Source organism: Schistocerca serialis, chromosome 4 (genome assembly GCF_023864345.2).
Source record: "Schistocerca serialis cubense isolate TAMUIC-IGC-003099 chromosome 4, iqSchSeri2.2, whole genome shotgun sequence".
Taxonomy (NCBI): Eukaryota; Metazoa; Arthropoda; class Insecta; order Orthoptera; family Acrididae; genus Schistocerca; species Schistocerca serialis.
In genome coordinates, this window is record NC_064641.1 from 116184662 (window position 1) to 116208175 (window position 23514).

The following is a 23514-nucleotide window of genomic DNA, read 5'->3' on the forward strand; positions in this document are numbered from 1 at the left end:
CCACTATATGGTGAGTGGCAACTTTCCTTTTCATAATATTGTTACCTTCCACCCTCGATTTTCCATTGCTTTATTAAATGTAAAAGTGCATTAGCAGTAAATGAAAGTAAAACTTAAAAAAACCATTCATACATGCACATAGTCCCAACTGGACTACTCATGTCAGAGACTGAGTTCATACTGCAGTTATGTTTGCAATTATAACACTACTGGCTTCAGTGTACATCATACCAGTCTACAATTAAATATATGTCTAAGGTCAATAATTGTCAGAATAATTATGTTGATGACACGTATAACAACATAGTGAACGAAATTGTGTTTTCTGCTAGGGATAATGTGAGTAGAATTTAAAAATATGTTATTGGAAGAAGAAATCTTTTCCTTTGGTCAGATATCCATACAACGGAATGTTCCAGCTGCAATGCTTGCTGTTTTGAACAAGCTGGTAGATGTATGGATGTCAGGTTCTGCAAACATGTTGCATGTGAGTGTAGGAATGCAGCAATAGACTCTAACTTAGCTGTGCACCTTCTTGAAAGTGGGCATGGTGCACCAGCTTTGTCCTCACCTATAAAGATGCTCCATCCATGCCAGAAGAGAAGACATATGGACTTGTAGGAGGAGTCTGAAATCTTCTGCCATCAGCTATTGTCTTGTGTGACACTTCTTAATGAGCAGGTGTCCAAGAGAAGCTCCCAGTTTTGGGAACTGTTTAAAAATTACTGGGATTCTGCTGCTGGGCACCAATCCCAACAAATGCACCGATATGACAATAATGATATACTTATGATTACACTCCTCCTTGATCGCATATGAGTACAAAGTTTCTGGAGACAAATGTGATGTATTTCCCACATTATGCTACATGATTTAGTTGACCGTTTATTATTTTTAACACCAAACTGAGTAAATTATAATGGGTTTTGAGACATTCACTTGCTTTATTTCTCTGTTGATAGTCCTCGGTGTTGCCATACTGCATTGTTATTGTAATGGGGGGGGGGGGGGGGTAGTATTTCAACACTCACTACTGTAAATGATGTAGTCAACAGTTGCACAGTTGTGTTTCACAGTTCTTTACTTACCCCCATTATTATACACAATTATAAGGCCAGTTCACTATTGGTCAATGTTGATAAGACTCATTAATAGGTTGCAGGCAACATCAGCATACTGCTACAATAATTTGCTGTTGTACATCAATAGCAGCAAAAACCTAACCACAGTTCACAGTTCTTGCAGAATAAGACCATACATGTGGCACTATTTTTCAAATAAATCAAACGGACATTGTTATTAATTATTCTAACACACAGCCTGTTTGTGTTTCATTTATTCCAATGTTAAGTTGATGCATTGTTGTTATTCTAACCAATACATGTTTCATGTCTGAAAATCAGCCGTGGACTGACTGTCTCAGGACCAAAAATCGGTCCTTTATGTTCCAGCACGACAAGCACTAGCACAAAGATCAAGGATGATACAGGAGAGAGGGCTGTGAGGCAACATCAGCCAATAGCACACTGACTAGGATGTCACCACAACAGGAGCGGCATCTGCGCAAGGAGATTAAAAGCTTCAGACACATTAACAAAGCCGTACTAGAAGAGCAGCAGTGATATTAATGATAGCAGTGGCTTCTGAACTTGTGTGATTAGCTTGCATGGAAATTGTATATAGCAAGGACATTGATTACTTGCATGTTGTCAATTGCTTGTGACCCATCATGTAGAAACAAAAGTTAAGTATTCAGTTCCTATAATAAACTCCATTAATATGAATTGCTTGAGGAAACAGCTTCCTAGGCACCCTATAACAGACAAGTGGGCAGGATCCCACACTTTATATACGGGCACTGAAACTATACATTGTCTGATGTCTAAATTACTGAAATTACAATTAAATCATAACTCATTCAATTAACTGAATACATTAAAAAATTTCTCCCTTTTAACATTTCCTTCCATCACAAAGGTTTGGCCAAATTATTTGTTTAAATAATGAAATTAACAGATATAGTTATACAAATAATACTTTTGGCAAACCTGGTAATTATTTTGGAATTAAGGGCTGGCTTTGCTAATATGTTTTTGAATAGATCCAAATAAATACTTTACAAATCCTAGCAGGTCTTCTTCCAAATGTTTATAGTTAGTACAGAATTTATATTTGTTTATAAGTCAACAATAGAATCTAAATCACGGACCAACAACTGATTTCACCATATGACAAAAGATATTAACTAGGAATGGTCAAAATAAATTAGGAAAATAATTACATACACAAAACTAAGCACAAACTTAGAACTGGTACTATATTTCTTAAGACTGAGGGCCAACCTTTCTCCTTTATAAAAATACAGATTATACTAATGCATGTTGGTGGTAATTAGGAAAAATGAAAATAAAATGAACTTAAGGAGACAAATGGCAAAACAAGAGAGGAAGCAAAGAGATCCCAGTTAGGTTATCACCATTTGTAAATGAGTTGCTTGCTCCAGTAAAGTTGAGGGCTATGCCAGTGGTAGTGCAGCTACTGGCAGGGTCACCCAAACCGGACAGGCCTCAATGGAGGAGCCAGACGAAACATGTCCCACCTAGGGAAGGGTGGTTTCTACAGGCGTGGTGAAGCCAACCCTCCTAGGGGAGTAAACCCTGATATCAAATCCGGGTCCTCCAAGTTGGAGGTTGGGTCAATGGGCCAGCACCCTATTATCCACAAAAAACTTCTAAAAGCTCGAGAATCTAAAATGGAGCCCAGAAATTGGATAGAAACTCTTTACGACAATTATTGGCAAGGAAAAAGATATTGAGAGTTGGTACATGGAACGTTCAAAGCCTGACAAATAAACACACCGAAATAGAGAATGAAATTAGTTGACTGAAGGTGGACATAATTATTCTGTCAGAAACAAAAAAGAAGGCAAAAGGGAATGAAAAATTTGGACATTTCATCCATTTTTGGTCTGGAGTTGATAAACGTAAACAAGCAAAAGCCAGCATTTCCATTCTAATTAACAAAGCTCCGAGCGCTTGCAGCAAGGACTATGCATTTATATGCAAAAGAGTTGTCACTATTACCATCAAGTTATATGGCATTGAAACAGTTATAATAGGAGTGTATGCACCAAACAACAATGCGGCACAGCAAATCAGAGACCATTTCTACCAGAAATCAGACCATCTACTCAACCAAGTCAAAAAGCACCAAGAAGTAGTAATAACAGAAGATTTTAATGCGAGGGTTGGCTCAGAAATAAGTGATGCAGTAACAGGAAAATATGGAGAAAATGTCATTAATACTTCTGGAGAAAATCTTGGAGAACTCCATAACCAGTATAAGTTGAAAATTCTGAACACACATTATTCACATAAAGATATCCACAGATATATATGGGAGAGACCATCACTACAGCAGATATCAATAATTGATTACATCATTACCAAGCAATGACCAAAAATGGTAGTTCAAGATTGTACAGTCATGCGGGGAGCCATCTGTGGGCCTGATCACTACTTAGGTTTAGAAAAGTTAACATACCCATTTAGGCGAAAATCATCAACAACTGGCCAAGTGGCTGACCACAGCAATCATGAGAAATTAGAGCAGGCAAGCTATAAGCTCTTCCTCCTGAAGCAGTTCAGCATCAAGGATTTACTTCAATGTAGATTAGAAAATGAACTTAAAGTGATTCCAGAAGATGACAATGGTGAAGTACAATATGAGAATATTAAAAAAGCAATTACAAAAATTTCTCTAGAGGTACTAGGGACTGAGAGTAAGGGTCTAGGTAAACGTGATTCTCCATGGATGTCTGATGACCTGAAGATGTTGATTAGGGAAAAGAAAAATCTCTGCAAAAAATGGTTATCAATTAAATCACTACAGTACAGGCAAAACTACCAGACAACAAATTACAAATTAAAAAACAAAATTAAACTAGAAAAGAACAAGATGTGGGAACAGAAAAGTACTGAAACTGAGAGTCAAATAGGTGGATCAGAAACAACAGAAGTGTGGACGACAATTACCAGTATGAAGAACACAAGTAAACAAAGCAGTAGACAACCTAATTCCCTGAAAGTAATGGGAAAAGCATTATGCAGACCTTTTAACTGAAGATGGGCCATATTAGATGCAAAGGAATGAAGAGAAGATGGAAGTAAATATCAAAATATAAACATTACAATCGAGGAAGCGAATTGCGCATTATTAAAATGAAGAATGGCTGATCACCTGGTCCAGGAAACATTCCTGTTGAATTATTGAAGGCTGTAGGAAGATATCTGAAGAAACGAATAACCTGCCTAATGAACAACTGGTGTAAAAGGATTGAAATTCCCTCAGAATGGAAAAAGCCATACATTATATCTATTTTTAAGAAAGTGTATAGAAAAGACACAAACTGCTATAGAGGCATTAGTGTCAATTGTACAATGAGCTGCTTATTTGGCAAGATGATGTTTGAAAAAATTAGACAAAATGCTGGCCACCATATTGGGGAAGACCAGAGTGGGTTTAGGCAGAATGGATCATATACAGATAACCTATTTATTTTACAACAACTAGTGGAGAAATTTATAGCAGTAGGGAAGGAGCTACACATTACCTTTGTAGATTTAGCAAAAGCTTACAATACAGCCCCTAAATCTAAGCTGTGGGAAGCTATAGAAGACATAGGTATGGATGATCACCTTTTACAAATTATTACTGAAATGTACAGAGACAATGTGGTACAGATTAAACGAAGTTCAAAGTTATCAGAACCGATTAATGTCGCTAAAGGTTTGCAGCAAGGTTGCAGTATGTCACCCATCTTGTTCAATTTATATGTAGAAGTGGCTCTCCGAAATTGGAAGAACAGCTGCAGAGGAATGGGAATCACTGTCAACAAAGCACAGATATTTTTCTTAAGTTTTGCTGATGATCAAGCTATTAGCACAAGATGATTATGACCTTGAATTCATTTATTTTATTTTTATTTTTTTATTTATTTATTGTTCCGTGGGACCAAATTAAGGAGAAGTCTCCATGGTCATGGAACGACTCAATACATGAAATTATAACACGATAGTAGAAACAGATAAAATGAAATATATGTAACATATTCAGGCAACAATTCATAAGTTTAAATAAAGAAAATCAACAATGCAACACTGGAATTTGCTTAATTTTTCAGCTCTTCCAGGAGCTCCTCGACAGAATAGAAGGAGTGAGCCATGAGGAAACTCTTCAGTTTAGACTTAAAAGTGTTTGGGTTACTGCTAAGATTTTTGAGTTCTTGTGGTAGCTTATTGAAAATGGATGCAGCAGAATACTGCACTCCTTTCTGCACAAGAGTCAAGGAAGCTCATTCCACATGCAGATTTGATTTCTGCCTAGTATTAACTGACTGAAAGCTGCTAACTCTTGGGAATAAGCTAATATTGCTAACAACAAACGACATTGAAGAAAATATACTGTGAGGGCAATGTCAGAATTCCCAGACTATTGAATAGGGGTCGACAAGAGGTTCTCGAACTTACACCACACATAGCCCGAACAGCCCGTTTTTAAGCCAAAAATACCCTTTTTGAATCAGAAGAATTACACCAAAAAATAATACCATATGACATAAGCGTATGAAAATATGCAAAGTAGACTACTTTTTGTGTTGAGCTGTCGCTTATTTCAGACACTGTTCTAATGGTAAATAAAGCAGCATTTAGTTTCTGAACAAGATCCTGAACATCGGCTTTCCACAACAGCTTACTATCTATCTGAACGCCTAGGAGCTTGAACTGTTCCATGTCTCTTATAATATGCCCATTCTGTCTGATCAAAATATCAGTTCTTGTTGAATTGTGAGTTATACACTGTAAAAACTGAGTCGTACTGTGTTTTAGCATCAAATTATTTTCCACAAGCCACAAACTTATTTTATGAACTATATTATTTGATACTGTTTCAATATTACACACAAGATCCTTCACTACCAAGCTGGTGTTATCAGCAAACAGAAATATTTTTGAATCACCTGTAATACTAGAAAGCATATGATTTATATAAATAAGAACCAGCAGTGGCCCCAGCACCGACCCTTGGGGAACGCCCCACTTAACAGTGCCCCATTGGGACTGAACATCACTACCACTCTCAATATTGCAGAGAATTACTTTCTGCTTTCTGTTCTTAAAGTAAGAGGTGAACCAATTGTAAGCTACGCCCCTTACTCCATAATGGTACAACTTCTGCAGTAATATTTTGTGGTCAACACAATCAAAAGCCTTCGTTAAATCAAAGAAAACACCTAGCGTTCACAACCTTTTATTTAATCCATCCAAAACCACACAGAGAAAAGAGAATATAGCATTTTCAGTTGTTAAACCACTTCTAAAACCAAACTGTACATTTGACAGCAAATTATGTGAATTTAAATGCTCCAGTAACCTTATATATACAACCCTCTCAATAACTTTAGCAAACATCGATGGCATAGAAATAGGTCTATAATTGTCAACATTATCCCTGTCTCCCATTTTATAAAGTGGTTTCACTACCGAGTACTTTAATCGGTCAGGAAACCGACCACTCCTAAAGAAAAAGTTACAGACATGACTAAGTACTGGGCTAACATACATAGAACAATACTTCAGTATTCTGCTAGATACCCCGTCATATCCATGAGATTTCTTGGTCTTTAGTGATTTAATTATTAACTCAATCTCCCTCTTGTCAGTATCATGGAGGAGCATTTCAGGTAACAGTCTTGGAACACTTTTTTCTATGAGCGCTATATGATTCCTTGTTGGGACTAGGTTTCTATTTAGTTCACCTGCTATATTCAGAAAGTGATTATTAAATACTGTACATATATGTGACTTATCAGTAACATGAACATTCCCACTACACACTGCTTGTATATCCTCGACCTGTCTCTGCAGACTTCCTTTACGACTAACCATGGTTTTAATTTTATCCTGAGACTTAGCTATTCTATCTGCATACCACATACTTTTTGCCTTCCTAATAACTTTTTTAAGCACCTTACAATACTGTTTGTAATGGGCTGCTCCATTTAGATTTTGACTATTTCTAACGTCATGATATGATGTTTAAATCGGGAATACAACAAATGACTACAAATGAGTCTAACAAAAACAGAGTATCTGGTGATGAATAGTGATGCTAAATTTGAAGTACACATCAACAAAACAGTAGTTATGAGACAGGTAGAGAAATTTAAATATCTCGGGGCACATATTGATAAAAATGGACTGGGCCATATAGACATAAAATACAGAATACAGCACAGCAGAAAAGTGTTAGGGTGTATGAATTATTTTTGGTGGGATAAGAATATTGCCAACAGCAATACAAAAAAAGTAGCTAAACTAATGGTTGAGTCAGTGCTATGTTATGGATCAGAACTCTGGATCTTAAATGTGGATCTCAAAAGAAGACTAATAGCTGTGGAAATGGGTTACTTGTGTAGGAGTGCCAGAATATCAAGAATAAAAAGAAAAACTAATGAGGAAGTAAGAGCTAGAATGAAGGCAAATGATATAGTGATAGATATAACTGAAAGAAAATCATTAAAATGGTATGGACATATGATGAGAATGCCAGATCATCGGTGGCCAAAGAGGGTATGTAACCAGAAACCATCCAGCAGACGTAAGTGCAGAAGACCATGACATTCTTGGACAGACCATATAAATGGGATAATGGAACACTGCAGCATCGACAACGAAGATGCGCTGCATAAAGAGGCTTGGTGGAAGATAACAGGAATACAACAAGATGTTGTTATTAATTAATCTTTGTATTGATTAATCCTGTAATAATAACAATAATAATAATAAATTCATAAGAGAGGACATGTTAAAGCAGAAAGATTTCTGGCCTTTCAACATACTGATAATGGTACAATGACTTACAGCACCACTCTTTTCTGTTCCAAATAGGTTAACTGTACTTAGTATATAGCTTGGGTTTAATAAATATTTTATTAAGTTATGTATTTGTACAAGACTTTTGTATTTTTAAACTAAGAGTTTTGTGTTTTTAAACTATGTTCAGTTGTAAAACGTGCCGCGGTAACTGGCGCCACTGGTAGGTCACACAGTTGCCATTATGCATAACTTTAAAACATTAGTCACTGGTTTTGATTGCAACCACATTGTTTGTTTTATGTTCATAAGTGTGTGAAAAGTACAAAATACTAAATAAAATGATAAACCATATGAATTGTAAAATAAAGTTAATACATGTTGTCAATGTACGATCCATGTCATGAGAGCACTGTAGATTGGCATGGTGTACACTGAAGCCAGCTATGTTGTAACTGTGAACAGCCACCTCAGTGTGAACTCTGTCTCTGAAATGAATAATATGGTCAGGACTATAATCATATACAAATGGTTTTAATGTTTTAACCAACATTTTCTGGTATGTATTTTATGACTGACATATATTTAAAGCTTATGCAACTGTACATTTTATAACACATGCATGTTACCCTATTGCAACTGGTTATTTACATGTTTTTATCACTGAAGACGGTCACACAGTGAGCAAAATCTGAATATGCTGTAAACATCATTTGCGACTGAGATTGGCGAGGCAGGCTCTGGTGATGGGGGGCTGCACCCACAAACCTGTAGTTTCCAGCAGTGAGCAGGTGTGTGACTGAACAAGTGGCACACTATCAGCCCATTGGCTGCAGAGATGATAAAAGACAACATCCCTGGCAGCAGTCAACAGTGGCCAGTATCCACCTGGGCCTGCAACCAGACGCTCGTGCCCACACCAATAATCCCGGTGCAAAGTGGATGGGTGAATCCAGATGCAACAGGTGCAGTGCAGGCTGCAGAAGGTGAAGCAGTCTGCATAGCTGCCAGTCATGAAGCATCTCAGCCGGGCTCCTGTCCCCCATACGCATGAAGCATTAGGTGCTCAGAAAACTGAGAAGGATGTCATCTGGCGAAGAATCCATAACAAACTTTTTCATTCAGAACTTGAACGTATGCCTAGTTGTTCTGTGTCACCATTCAATTGAGGGTGGAATGGCAGAGCCATAGCATGATGTATGAAAGGTGTGGGAAATGGACTGAGGCCCATTATCAGAAACTAAGGTGCAAGGCAACCCCTCAATAGGAAAAACCCACAAAAGCATAAGAATTGTGACCTCAGCCAATATCGACATGCACTGGAAAATAGATCCAAAATGAAGAGAAAACAGGAATTCAAGAAGGGATCTGCAAAGCCAACATGAATGTATTCCCATGGCTGGTATGGAGCTAGCCAGGGGGACAGATATACCCTGGGACTGCCTGTTGTCAGGCACATCATTCACAAGCCACAACAAAATGGACGATTTTGCCATCAATTTCTGAGCAAAAAACATATCTCCTTACCAACAGTTTAGTGCATGGAACTCCCCAATCGCCCTGGTGGAGAAGACATAGAACTTTTCATTGTAACGCACTGGGAATGACTAGTCTCAAAGAGACATCTTCCATTGACAACAGAAAAACACTGTCAATAACAGAGAGGTGATACCATAAGGGAAAATAATTGTTCAGGGGGTCCAAAGCCTGACTCAGTGGTTTACCTGGGCAACCTTGTTGAACAAATTGAACCATCTGGAGGATAATGGGATCAGCAGCAATGGCAGCTGCTATGCGTGAGCTCAAAATTGGGAAACCCTTGAACACAGCCTGCATTTCAGTATCAAGATGGAAGCAAAGCAATTCTTCATGATCAAAGTCAGGATCAGGACCCACAGGAAGGTGGGACAAGGTGTCGATATTGGTGTGTTTGATTATAGGTTGGAAATGGATTTCTTAACTGTAGAGAGACAAGAACAGTGCCCAGTGTTGTAGGTAGTTTGCTGCCTTGTCAGGGGAGCAAGTGTGAGCGTTGACAAAGAAACCAAGGGTTTATGGTGTGTAATAAGATGAAACCTGGAGTCAACAAAAGGAAATTTCTGGAGAGCATAGACTATGGCAAGAGTCTCTTTTTCCACCTGAGAATAAAGCTGCTGGGCCAGGGTCACTGATTTAGAGGTGTAAGTAACCGGTTGTTCAGAGCTGTTGGCATATTGGTGCACTGGAACTGTGCTGAGGCCATACTGTGAAGGGTCAGTTGACAATATTGTGTGTTGGTCAAGAGATAACATAGCTAAACAAGGGGGCAAGAGTAGTTTGGATTTAAAGATTTGAAAAGCACGTTTGCAATCTGGTTTCCACCAAAAAGATACACTTTTGTGTAACAAGGTATGCAATCAGTGGGCTAATGTGGCTGCCATAGCAGGAATTTATGGTAGTGGGCTATCTTCCCTAGGTAGGCCTGAAGCTTCTTCATGGACAAAGGGTAACACACAGAAGTAACAGCAAAGGTGTGGTCTGGCAGAGGCTGAACTTCATCCCATGAGACCTCAAACACCAAATAAACAATAGAAGGTTGAAAAAATTGAGGTTTTGTGAGGTTACATTGTAAGCCTGTGGGCTTTAAGACAGAAAAGAAAATGCACAAATTTTTCAAGTGATCAGCCCTGGAAGAGCCTGTGACAACAATATCATACAGATAATTAATGCAACCCAGGACAGGCATAGTCAATTGCTCTAAAATTGTTGGAAAATAGCAGGTGCCCTAGTCACACCACAAGAAATGTGCAAATATTGATAGAGACTAAAATATGTATTCAAAACCAGAGCTCACCAAGACTCTTCATCCACAGGAACCTGCAGATATGCTTCAGACAAATCAATTTTAGAAAAGTACTGGCAACCCAATAATTTTGCCAACTGTTGCTCATGCTATGGGAGAGGATACATATCCACAGTCAACTGCACATCAGCAACAGTACTGAAGTCACCACAAAGGCAAAGTTTTCCCAACAGCTACCAAACTACAACCAGCAGAGACAATATTCACTGGTCATAGCAGGTTGTACTACCACTAGAGATTTAGGTCTGTTCAATTCTGCCTTCATTTGATCTTTCAAGGTGGCAGGAATAGGATGCACATGACAAAAATGAGGCTGAGCAGTGTATTTCAAAGAAATGTAAGCACAAAAAACATAGCACACCCTATACCTTCTGAAAACAAGACTGAAAACTCCCCACATAGTGTCTCCAATTGAGAATATGGTAGCTGGTCAGACACAAGGTGAAATGCATTAGTGATAGACAACCCAAATGTGTGAAATGCGTCCATCCCAAACAAGTTCCAAACACTGGCATCAGCAACCACCAGAAATGTAATGGAATAAACCACTGACTTGTAAGAGGCAGATGCCATAAATTGTCCCAATAGTGCAATGTTCAGCTTCCACATGACTGGTGTCAATGCCAACGAGCCTAAATTCACATATGTTTGGGAATTCAGTGTCAGTGTAGCATTTTTGTTGACCTATAGCTGGACCACTTGGTGAAAAATACTTAACTCGATAAGCAACTTGGGAGTTACAAACATTGGAATCACACAGTTTATGTCCATTTCCATATGTTAAGCAACCTTTGGCAAACAACACAAGGAAGTAATGTGGCCTTTCTTCTGGAAAGCATTACAAATAGTCTAGCACTTAGTACATGCCAAACAGAAAGTACAAGATGGGATCAGAGAACGGTGATGCTGGTGCTGTGGCAGTTGTGGTTATTTGGGCTGGCCTTGGTCTGTTCAGAGCTAGACCCAAATTTTTACCTCCTCCACTGCCGCTTCCTTGTGCAAGCTATCTGTCATCCTAGTGGGCACATCTTGTAACACTACTGCCACATTGCCCCATGCTTCAATTTGGTCACTCGCTGCCTGAGAAACTATTTAGAAAACTTCACCCAAAAGGGGATTTTCACAGAGTAAAGTCTTCTGGCATACTTCATCTACAGCTAAGCAGATAACTGCATCATGCCCCATAGGGTCTGGATAAGAGACATTATGGGCGTAGTAATGAGCTGACACATATGGCTAAGTTTGACTGCCCAGGCCCAGTGTGACTGGTATGTTTCCTTGTGGCATCAGGAGAATTCAACTCATGCTGGTATGGCATGCGTTAATTTGCTGGACAATAAACTGCACATGTGATCAAAAGTAAGAGCTGCCAGGTCTTGTAAAGGGGCAAGCTGACATAATAATTGATAAACTTTATGCGGAATCCATGAGAGGAATAAGGCTTTGCACAAATTCAATTCTGTTATGCCAAAACCCAAAAAAATGCTGTCTGAGTCTTTTTCATAAGCTTCCCAATTCCTGGCTTAATCATCATAAGGAGGAAAAGTGGGTGGACAGACAAGTGGAATTGTCTTCTGTCTGTTAATGTAAGCTGACGCAGTGGTCACTGTCGAAGTAAAATGTTCTTTCAGAACCAATCCAAGTAACATAAATACAGTTTTATTCACAAACCTCAGAACTATAATGAAAATAAGCCTCTCATTACTCTACATGTAACAAGAGTACAGAATCAAACCAAAAGTGCAATATAAGTGATACACAGAACAACTGATGTGAGCAGTACAAACTAAAAGAGTGTAGTGAGAGTGAGTAGGCACAGTTCTCCATGTACACAGGCATGAGTCACCAGTAGACAGAATGGCAGAGACTATGCTGTGTGCATACTCCCTACAGGTGGGCTTTAGTGGCTGGTGCATGCTGATACAGTTGGCAGTTGATTTAAGTGCACACACACGGCAACACAACACTTGGAGCACTCACACTCACTAGTAGCAGGATATAGCAGTTCATTACTCCAATGAAAATAATTTGAAGACATGTTCAATTGTAAACAATTTAACTGAACATTACTGTGTTCATCTTTGAACAGTGCACTGCCAAAAATGCTTTTCAGACTATAAGACTTGAGTCATGCATGTGCCACCAAATAATTTCAACCACAACCAAATAAGTAACACTACAAATTGGTGGCTAAACAGGCACTCAAAAAGTGACAATAGGCCAGAGTTTTCATTCAACTTATTTTGTTCATTTGATAGTTATCAAGACCTGTTACTTGATTTATTTTGCACTCCATTGATATGTTCAGTTCAGCTAAGTTTTCTTAAAGCTTTTGCACCTGAGAAACATTGCTCATAGCTTCAGAAAAGGTGTGTGTGTGCTCAAGGCGTCACCAAGTCATGCGGAACTTCTTGCGTAGGCAACAGACTGTGCTGCTGCAAAATGTGGTGCAAATCTTAGTAATATACTGGTAAGTGTGGAGAGACTCATTAATATAGAGCACATTCTTTTGATAAAATATGCTAATTATTACAGTTCTTATGCTCCACATAAAAATTTGAAATGTGTGAAGTCTGAAGATGAGAGATTCTGGTCAAAACAAGAAGTGTTTGTGTGAAAATTTGTGTTCAGTACCATATATAGATAAAATGCTTTGTTCCACATTCTGGGTAAGAAAATGAAACTAAATAAGGAACACAAAAGTTTATTTTTCTTATACAACATACACCACTTTTAAAGATGTCACCATTTCAAAGGCAGTCTCCACTGCCAATGAACTGTTAAGTTCACTCTCTAAATGTGTCCATGACTATTCGCAACTGTTGTCAGAATGAAAGTGACTTCATCTTACATTGCTTCCTTTATTTGTTTGATAATTATGAAGTGAAATACATAAACTTAGCTTTTATAGATCCTGAATGTGAATGCACAACATTTCTAATGCACAAGGCTCTAGTCACATTATTGAGCTATTCTTAATAAATAAACACAGAAAAATTTTGTTTTCTTAAGCAACTGCCGTTTCAATGACTTCTGAACATGATCTCCAACTTCTTATATAAGTTTACAAGTGAGGTATTTTCTTTAGACTTTACATATCCAACTCCTTCCATCTATCAATATAGCAAGGAACATTCTGTCACAATGTAAATACTTCAGGAGAAAAGGAGACCTCACTGACCAGCATAAACTGACAAGCACACACAAGAAAGAATGAAAACTTTGCTGGCTTTCAGAAGTAATCCTTTGACAAGCTAGAGTACACACACCTCTGCTTCTACATTTTGCCGTCTGGATATTGCTGGGATTACTGTTTCACAGGTGAACTGTGGTATGGGTTGTGTAGAATCAGTGCAAGGAAGCACACCCTCTCCCACCCCAGTCATCCGATATCATCATAGTCTTCAGCAACTGAATCATATCCCCCATCAAAATGTTGATTATTATCATGCACTGAAATGATGGACATCCTACCCATGATCCTGCCCACTCCTCTTAAAGCAGTATTCCATTGCCCACCTAACCTACACAATAGCCTGGTCCGTCACTATGCCATTCCCATTCCCAACCCCTTGCCATAGGGGTCATATCCCTCTCCAATACCTAGGTGTAAGAGTTGTCTGATTTACCCACCTAGCACATCCTACTCCTGTCTTGTCATGGGTATATCCTACCCCATCAGAGTTTAGGTCACCTGTGAAAGCAGCCATGTCGTATACTACCTTTACTGCAATCAATGCGCAGCATTTTATGTGGGCATGACCACCAACCAACTGTCCACCTGAATGAATAGTCACCACAAAACGGTGGCCAAGAGTAAAGTTGACCAAACAGTAGCACAGTTTGCGGCTGAGCATATATTGTCCATGCTAACTGTCATATTTTTCACTGTATGTCTATGAAAGAGGTAATAGAGACATCTGACAGTAATGCGAATGAGGGTATCTCCATTTATACAGACAAGGACAGAGGATGATGTTGGACTGCAGGCATGTACATCAATGGCGGATTCATTGTAGGTGTCCTCTGACTACTAAAATTCACCTGGGAAGGACGTATAAGCAGTGTATGGAGTTTTTTTAAACATTTAATACCAAATTTAGTCATGGCGATAAAGACAAAAAAAGTAAGGTTTCAGGGCATTTTGATTTGAATGCCAAACAAATGCCAATTTTCAGGTCCTACAACATTAAAGATGAGATCACATTTTTTAATAATAAGTTTGCTATTGCCATTCTATATAAGGTGGTTACATGTGCATACAGATTTAATTTTGGCTTGAAAAGGGTTACTAATGGTACAGAAGCTAATAAAAAGTGTTTGAAGGACAAGGTCCAAAGGAACATCAGTTGTGTATTAATAATAAGTTGGATAAATTTAGTCTTCAAGGATTTGAATCTGCTGATGTTTCTTGGTGGAGGTACACTGGTTAAAATGCTTAGAAGTGTATTGGACAAAGTATGCCCAAAACACCTGTGTCTGAAGATATATATATATAAAGATGATGAGACTTACCAAACAAAAGTGCTGGCAGGTCGATAGACACACAAACAAACACAAACATACACACAAAATTCAAGCTTTCACAACAAACGGTTGCTTCATCAGGAAAGAGGGAAGGAGAGGGAAAGACGAAAGGATGTGGGTTTTAAGGGAGAGGGTAAGGAGTCATTCCAATCCCGGGAGCGGAAAGACTTACCTTAGGGGGAAAAAAGGACAGGTATACACTCGCACACACACACACACACACACACACACACACATATCCATCTGCACATACACAGACACAAGCAAAGAGTTTGCCTTTACAAATGTCTGCTTGTGTCTGTGTATGTGCGGATGGATACGTGTGTGTGTCCAAGTGTATACCTGTCCTTTTTTCCCCCTAAGGTAAGTCTTTCTGCTCCCGGGATTGGAATGACTCCTTACTCTCTCCCTTAAAACCCACATCCTTTTGTCTTTCCCTCTCCTTCCCTCTTTCCTGATGAGGCAACAGTTTGTTGCGAAAGCTTGAATTTTGTGTGTATGTTTGTGTTTGTTTGTGTGTCTATCGACGTGCCAGCACTTTTGTTTGGTAAGTCACATCATTTTTGTTTATATATATATATATATATATATATATATATATATATATATATATATATATATGGAAACATTCCACGCGGGAAAAATATATTTAAAAACAAAGATGATGTGACTTACCATACGAAAGCGCTGGCAGGTTGATAGAAACACAAACAGACACATACATACACACAAAATTCAAGCTTTCGCAACAAACTGTTGCCTCATCAGGAAAGAGGGAAGGAGAGGGAAAGACGAAAGGAAGTGGGTTTTAAGGGAGAGGGTAAGGAGTCATTCCAATCCCGGGAGCGGAAAGACTTACCTTAGGGGGAAAAAAGGACGGGTATACACTCGCACACACACACATATCCATCCACACATATACAGACACAAGCAGATATACATATATATAAAGAATGACAATGCAGAAATTTACTGCAGTTCAAAGCCTTAATTTAGAATGTTATAGTACCCTCACACACACACACACACACACACACACACACACACACACACACACACACATATATATATATGTGTGTGTGTGTGTGTGTGAGGGTACTATAACATTCTAAATTAAGGCTTTGAACTGCAGTAAATTTCTGCATTGTCATTCTTTACTCCTACCAGGACCACAAAAACTAAACAGATAATCTAAGAATTGTACTCCTGCAACCTAATGATGAATTTCTGAATACTGTGGCACTAACATTTTATAGAAACAAGATCAATGCCTCAGCTGCATTTTTGGTACTGGAGGAGCTGTGGTTCTACAAGCCAAATTTACAACAGCTTATTCACAAATTTAGGGACAGTTACAGAATCTATGTTTTTATGTCTAATACAATTTGATGGCTGCTTCACAACCCATGCCCTCTGGATCCTTCCCTCCAGCAACAGCATTCCTGAATTACATTTGATGATTGTTATCCTTGCAACATATCCTACACTCCCATAATCCTCCTGGCTTCTGTCTTCTCTAACCTGCTGCCCCACACCCTATACCCAATAGTTTCCTCCTTCTCTGTCCTAGGACTCCCTCCAAATCTATGCCTCCATGTCATCCTCTCCATTAGCTGCACCCCACAGGCTCCAGCACCTATGTGCCACATGTATAGCCTGTACAACCACGTCTCCCCTGACTCACTAACTACCTGTTCCCAACCTGTCCTGTTGCTTCCCACCTCTTTTCTCTCTACCCATTTCATTCCATTTACTTGACCATCCACCAGACATTTGTTTCACAAAGTGATGCCTGTAAAATAGTTCACATACAATGAAAAAAATAAAAAAATACTTACATCACGTGAGCCTTTCTCTACAGCAATACATAAAGGTGTCTTTCCTTCTGTATCACATGATTTGGCATCTGCACCAGCTTCCAATAGGAGCCTCACTACGTATTGCATTTCCCAATGAAGATGGAAATCTGAAATAGCTCTGTGTATTGGTGTCTGCCCTTTCTTATCAACAGAGTGTGTGAAATCTTTACATTTTTCCCACAAGTACTCAAAATTTTCCTTGTTTCCCAGTGTTCTATGGAGTGCAGTCCTCCCAAGGACATCCCTTTTTGAAAGATCGGCTCCAGCATCATGAAGTAGCATTAAAACCTGCAAAATGCAGAAGTGTCTTTGAAACTTAATTCATAAATATATAGCAATATGTAGAAAACAAGCCAAAGAAATGTATAACAATCATTCTGAGAGTCTGGTGAGTCATCAAAAGATGTGGACTTAAGATCAGTATGATATATTACAAAAATGTAAAAAGCCATTGCATGATTCACATGCAGACTGCAACTCTTCATCAGAAAATTCAGCTATGGATGACCTGGATGAGCCTTGTAAATGAGTTTAGTGATTAAGCTAATCAAGGACGTACCCAGCAAGTGGCAGGAAAGGGCAGCTGCAACTTCCTAGGAAAAAAAACAGAAAGAAAGAAATAAAAAAAAATCTTTGAAAATGGGACTGTCATACTGCCCATCAGAATAAAACAAATGAATCAGTTTAGTATCAGTTTGAAGAAAGTCCAAATGCGTAACGAATACTAACTGGCAGCAAGTGAACAAAGAACATCTTTCATGAAATCTCAAAACTGTTATGTAATTCATTCCAAAATCATCATGATGCTCCCATCTCCCCCCCCTCCCCCCCCCCCCCCCCTGCTCCCCAATCCCTCCCCCAGAAAAGGCCCTGGAAACTTCTAGCAGCTAACTTATTGCATACACACAGAAAATCAGTGGGCCTAATTTTAGAGTTAACTATATCAAAAGGAAAATTCAATCAGTTCTGGTCTGCACTGTAGGTGTGTTCAGCAAGCTGTCACCTGGCTGCATTTCTGTAAGTTATCCAAACATTTTATACACCACGAAAAATACAGGTTTCACAAACTGTTGTAAGATTAAGAGTTATATTGACTGCTGTGAACTAGTTAGTAAGCCAGTTAGTTTTATATTCCATGGATCATTTGTACGATTAATCATAATGGGGTGAAATCAGACTTAGCTTTGCTGTCTGTCAGACACTTCATATTAAAGACTAAGTGATAAAAATTTTGGTGGTATCACTGTGAGCCTCGTTTTGTATTAAAGACAACATAAATATGTAAAAATGAACATCATTTTTACTTCATGTATAGTAAGTATGTACATCATTGCTCCTTTTAGCAGGTTATTTACAATGACTTCTGTGAGGGAATAAATCTACTGTAAAGTGACAGTCAAAATGCCTAACTCTGGAAACAGGTCTACAAGATGATCATGCTTGAACAGTATATATTATTCTCACAATACACTTTTTAGCAATGAAAACACTTTTTCCTGTAGAAAAGTTAACCCACAGTATTATTCCACAGGACATTATTCAGTGAAAATATATGAACAGAGTCAGTTTGATAACATTTTCCACACAAGCAACTTAACATTCAACATGTCCCATCAGCCCACTCTCTACCCCCCCTCTCCCCCCCCCCCCCTTTCCCCTCTTACACATTCACCTTTGTCAGCTTTCACAACTAACTACAGTATGCATTTATACAAATCTTGCACTTCACATGTACCTCTCAGTATGACACCCCAAGCAGCCACTAATAATTATGATATGTCATGTAGAGAAATCTTAGATTTGTGACACCTCTGTCACTACTCTCAACTTGCCACCGCAGGTGCCAGCTTGTGTCACTTGGACCTTAAACTGGCCCTGTAAACAAAGTATGTTAAATTACTTATTTGCCTCTGCCCAAGATCTGCAAAGATTGAAAGTGTGAATGCAGTTGACCTAATGTGTTTTAGGAGTTAAAGGATGTGTGTTTTCGAGTTTAAGTTCTTATCGATATGGACACATTAAGATTATGAAGCTTCCACCCTAGCTATTATTTCTTCACAGTGTGTTACATTTGTCATTGTTGTAGTATCTCTTGATATGCTGAACTAAAGACACTGTGTTTTCTTTTTAAATGGAAAGGGAGACCACCTGTAGAGAACCACTCAATAATATTATTAAGAAAATTATACGCCATTTATTCTTTTGTGACACATATGACTGGACTGATTACAGTGCTAGTGTCATATGCAAAAAGAACTAATTATGCTTGTTTTATATTAAATATAAGACCATTTACATGTATGAGAAACAGTAGTGGACTTAAGATTGAACCATTTTGTAGCCCCTCCAGGAGGAAAATCTCTTCTTCTTACATTAGTTCAGTATTAAGTACAATTGTCTACATTCTTTTGGTTAAATACAACACTATTCATTGGTTGGCTATACCACCAGTTCCATAAAACATCAATTTATTTATGAGAGTATTGTGATTTAACACTTAAATGTCTTAGATGGATCACTGAAAGTACCAACCACTGCAATTTTGTTATTTAATGCATGTAAAATTTAATGAGTTTTTACATGATAAGATGGGCTATGACTCAATAGCTTAGGCTCTATTAAATTAAGAAAAATGTTCACAGACATGAGTAAAATCTTAAAAACAAGGGAAAATGATACATTCTGATTGGGGTAAAAAGAGAAGGTAAAAACTGAAAATAAAAGGTACGGGTACCAAAGAGGGGATGCACATGAAATTACAGTAAAAAACTTCCCTTCTGATGCACTGGAATATCAGTGGCTTATCTGCAGAACTAGCATGTTGTTGTTGTCTACAGTCCTGAGACTGGTTTGATGCAGCTTTCCATGCTACCCTATCCTGTGCAAGCTTCTTCATCTCCCAGTACTCACTGCAACCTACATCCTTCTGAATCTGCTTATTGTATTCATCTCTTGGTTTCCCTCTACAATTTTTACCCTCCACGCTGCCCTCCAATGCTAAATTTGTGATCCCTTGATGCCTCAGAACATGTCCTACCAACCGGTCCCATCTTCTTGTCAAGTTGTGCCACAAACTCCTCTTCTCCCCAATTCTATTCAACACCTCCTCATTAGTTATGTGATCTACCCATTTAATCTTCAGCATTCTTCTGTAGCACACATTTCGAAAGCTTCTATTCTCTTCTTGTCCAAACTACTTATCGTCCATGTTTAACTTCCATACATGGCTACACTCCATACAAATACTTTCAGAAACGACTTCCTGACACTTAAATCTATACTCGATGTTAACAAATTTCTCTTCTTCAGAAACGCTTTCCTTACCATTGCCAGTCTACATTTTATATCCTCTCTACCTCAACCATCATCACTTATTTTGCTCCCCAAATAGCAAAACTCCTTTACTACTTTAAGTGTCTCATTTCCTAATCTAATTCCCGCAGCATCACCCGACTTAATTCGACTACATTCCATTATCCTCATTTTGCTTTTGTTGATGTTCACCTTATATCCTCCTTTCAAGACACTGTCCATTCCGTTCAACTGCTCTTCCAAGTCCTTTGCTGTATCTGACAGAGTTATAATGTCATCGGCGAACCTCCAAGTTATTTCTTCTCCATGGACTTTAATACCTACTATGAATTTTTCTTTTGTTTCCTTTACTGCTTGCTCAATATACAGATTGAATAACATTGGGGAGAGGCTACAACCCTGTCTCACTCCCTTCCCAACCACTGCTTCCCTTTCATACCCCTTGACTCTTATAACTGCCATCTGGTTTCTGTACAAATTGTAAATAGCTTTTCACTCCCTGTATTTTACCCATGTCACCTTTAGAATTCGAAAGAGAGTATTCCAGTCAACATTGTCAAAAGCTTTCTCTAAGTCTACAAATGCTAGAAATGTAGGTTTGCTTTTCCTTAATCTTTCTTCTAAGATAAGTCGTAGGGTCAGTATTGCCTCACATGTTCCAATATTTCTGTGGAATCCAAACTGATCTTCACCGAGGTCGGCTTCTACCAGTTTTTCCATTCGTCTGTAAAGAATTCATGTTAGTATTTTGCAGCTGTGACTTATTAAACTGATAGTTCGGTAATTTTCACATCTGTCAACACCTGCTTTCTTTGGGATTGGAATTATTATATTCTTCTTGAAGTCTGAGGGTATTTCACCTGTTTCATACATCTTGCTCACCAGATGGTAGAGTTTTGTCAGGACTGGCTCTCCCAAGGCCGTCAGTAGTTCCAATGGAATGTTGTCTACTCCTGGGGCCTTGTTTCGATTTAGGTCTTTCAGTGCTCTGTCAAACTCTTCACGCAGTATCGTATCTCCTATTTCATCTTCATCTTCATCTACATCCTCTTCCATTTCCATAATATTGTCCTCAAGTAAATCGCCCTTGTATAGACCCTCTATATACTCCTTCCACCTTTCTGCTTTCTCTTCTTTGCTTAGAACTGGGTTTCCATCTGAGCTCTTCATATTTATACAAGTGGCTCTCTTTTCTCCAAAGGTCTCTTTAATTTTCCTGTAGGCAGTATCTATCTTACCCCTAGTGAGATAAGCCTCTACATCCTTACATTTGTCCTCTAGCCATCCCTGGTTAGCCATTTTGCACTTCCTGTCGATATCATTTTTGAGACGTTTGTATTCCTTTTTGACTGCTTCATTTACTGCGTTTTTATATTTTCTCCTTTCATCAATTAAATTCAATATTTCTTCTGTTACCCAAGGATTTCTACTAGCCCTCATCTTTTTACCTACTTGATCCTCTGCTGCCTTCACTACTTCATCCCTCAGAGCTACCCATTATTCTTCTACTGTATTTCTTTCCCCCATTCCTGTCAATTGTTGCCTTATGCTCTCCCTGAAACTCTGTACAACCTCTGGTTCTTTCAGTTTATCCAGGTCCCATCTCCTTAAATTCCCACCTTTTTGCAGTTTCTTCAGTTTTAATCTACAGTTCATAACCAATAGATTGTGGTCAGAGTCCACATCTGCCCCTGGAAATGTCTTACAATTAAAAATCTGGTTCCTAAATCTCTGTCTTAACATTATATAATCTATCTGATACCTTCTAGTATCTCCAGGATTCTTCCATGTATACAACCTTCTTTTATGATTCTTGAACCAAGTGTTTGCTATGATTAAGTTATGCTCTGTGCAAAATTCTACCAGGCGGCTTTCTCTTGCATTTCTTAGCCCCAATCCATATTCACCCACTATGTTTCCTTCTCTCCCTTTTCCTACTCTCGAATTCCAGTCACCCATGACTACTAAATTTTCGTCTCCCTTCACTACCTGAATAATTTCTTTTATCTCATCGCACATTTCATCAATTTCTTCATCATCTGCAGAGCTAGTTGTCATATAAACTTGTACTACTGTAGTAGGCATGGGCTCCATGTCTATCTTGGCCACAATAATGCGTTCACTATGCTGTTGGTAGTAGCTTACCCACACTCCTATTTTTTTTATTCATTATTAAAACCTACTCCTGCATTACCTCTATTTTATTTTGTATTTATAATCCTGTATTCACCTGACCAAAAGTCTTGTTCCTCCTGCTACCGAACTTCACTAATTCCCACTATATCTAACTTCAACCTATCCATTTCCCTTTTTAAATTTTCTAACCTACATGCCCGATTAAGGGATCTGACATTCCCCGCTCTGATCCGTAGAACGCCAGGTTTCTTTCTCCTGATAACGAAGTCCTCTTGAGTAGTCCCCACCCAGAGATCTAAATGGGGGACTATTTTACCTCTGGAATATTTTACCCAAGAGGACGCCATCATCATTTAACCATACAGTAAAGCTGCATGCCCTCAGGAAAAATTATGGCTGTAGTTCCCCTTGCTTTCAGACGTTCGCAGTACCAGCACAGCAAGGCCGTTTTGGTCAGTGTTGCACGAGCAGATCAGTCAATCATCCAGACTGTTGCCCCTGTAACTACTGAAAAGGCTGCTGCCCCTCTTCAGGAACCACACGTTTGTCTGGCCTCTCAACAGATACCCCTTCGTTGTGGTTGCACCTATGGTATGGCTATCTGTATTGCTGAGGCACGCAAGCCTCCCCACCAATGGCAAGGCCCATGGTTCATGGGGGTAGAGAACTACCATACCTTAAATATATTTATTTATTTTATTTAGCATCCGTATTATCACATTCACGATATTGGACTTGTCAAGGTACAGAACAGTATAAAATATTACATATTTACATCATGTACAAAATCTTATCATTGGTATGAACACATCTTTGTAACAAAAACATTATTCTGCTTAATTTTATTATAAAATTATATACGTACATACAGACAGAATAAAAGCTACAGAAACCCCTTGGTTGATTTTACTAAAACTATTAAATACCAGTACTTCAGTTTACTAGGCATAGTAATATATGGCAC

General features: G+C 38.6%; 1 protein-coding gene across 1 annotated transcript in view; it reads right to left on the minus strand.

The window, feature by feature from the left end:
• Positions 1 to 23514, minus strand: part of LOC126475425 (serine/threonine-protein phosphatase 6 regulatory ankyrin repeat subunit B-like) — a 355304-nt gene that overhangs the window by 220917 nt on the left and 110873 nt on the right. Inside the window, exon 6 of the mRNA XM_050103270.1 lies at positions 17082 to 17390. Coding sequence (XP_049959227.1) covers positions 17082 to 17390 — 309 coding nt within the window. The remainder of the gene's footprint in view (positions 1 to 17081; positions 17391 to 23514) is intronic.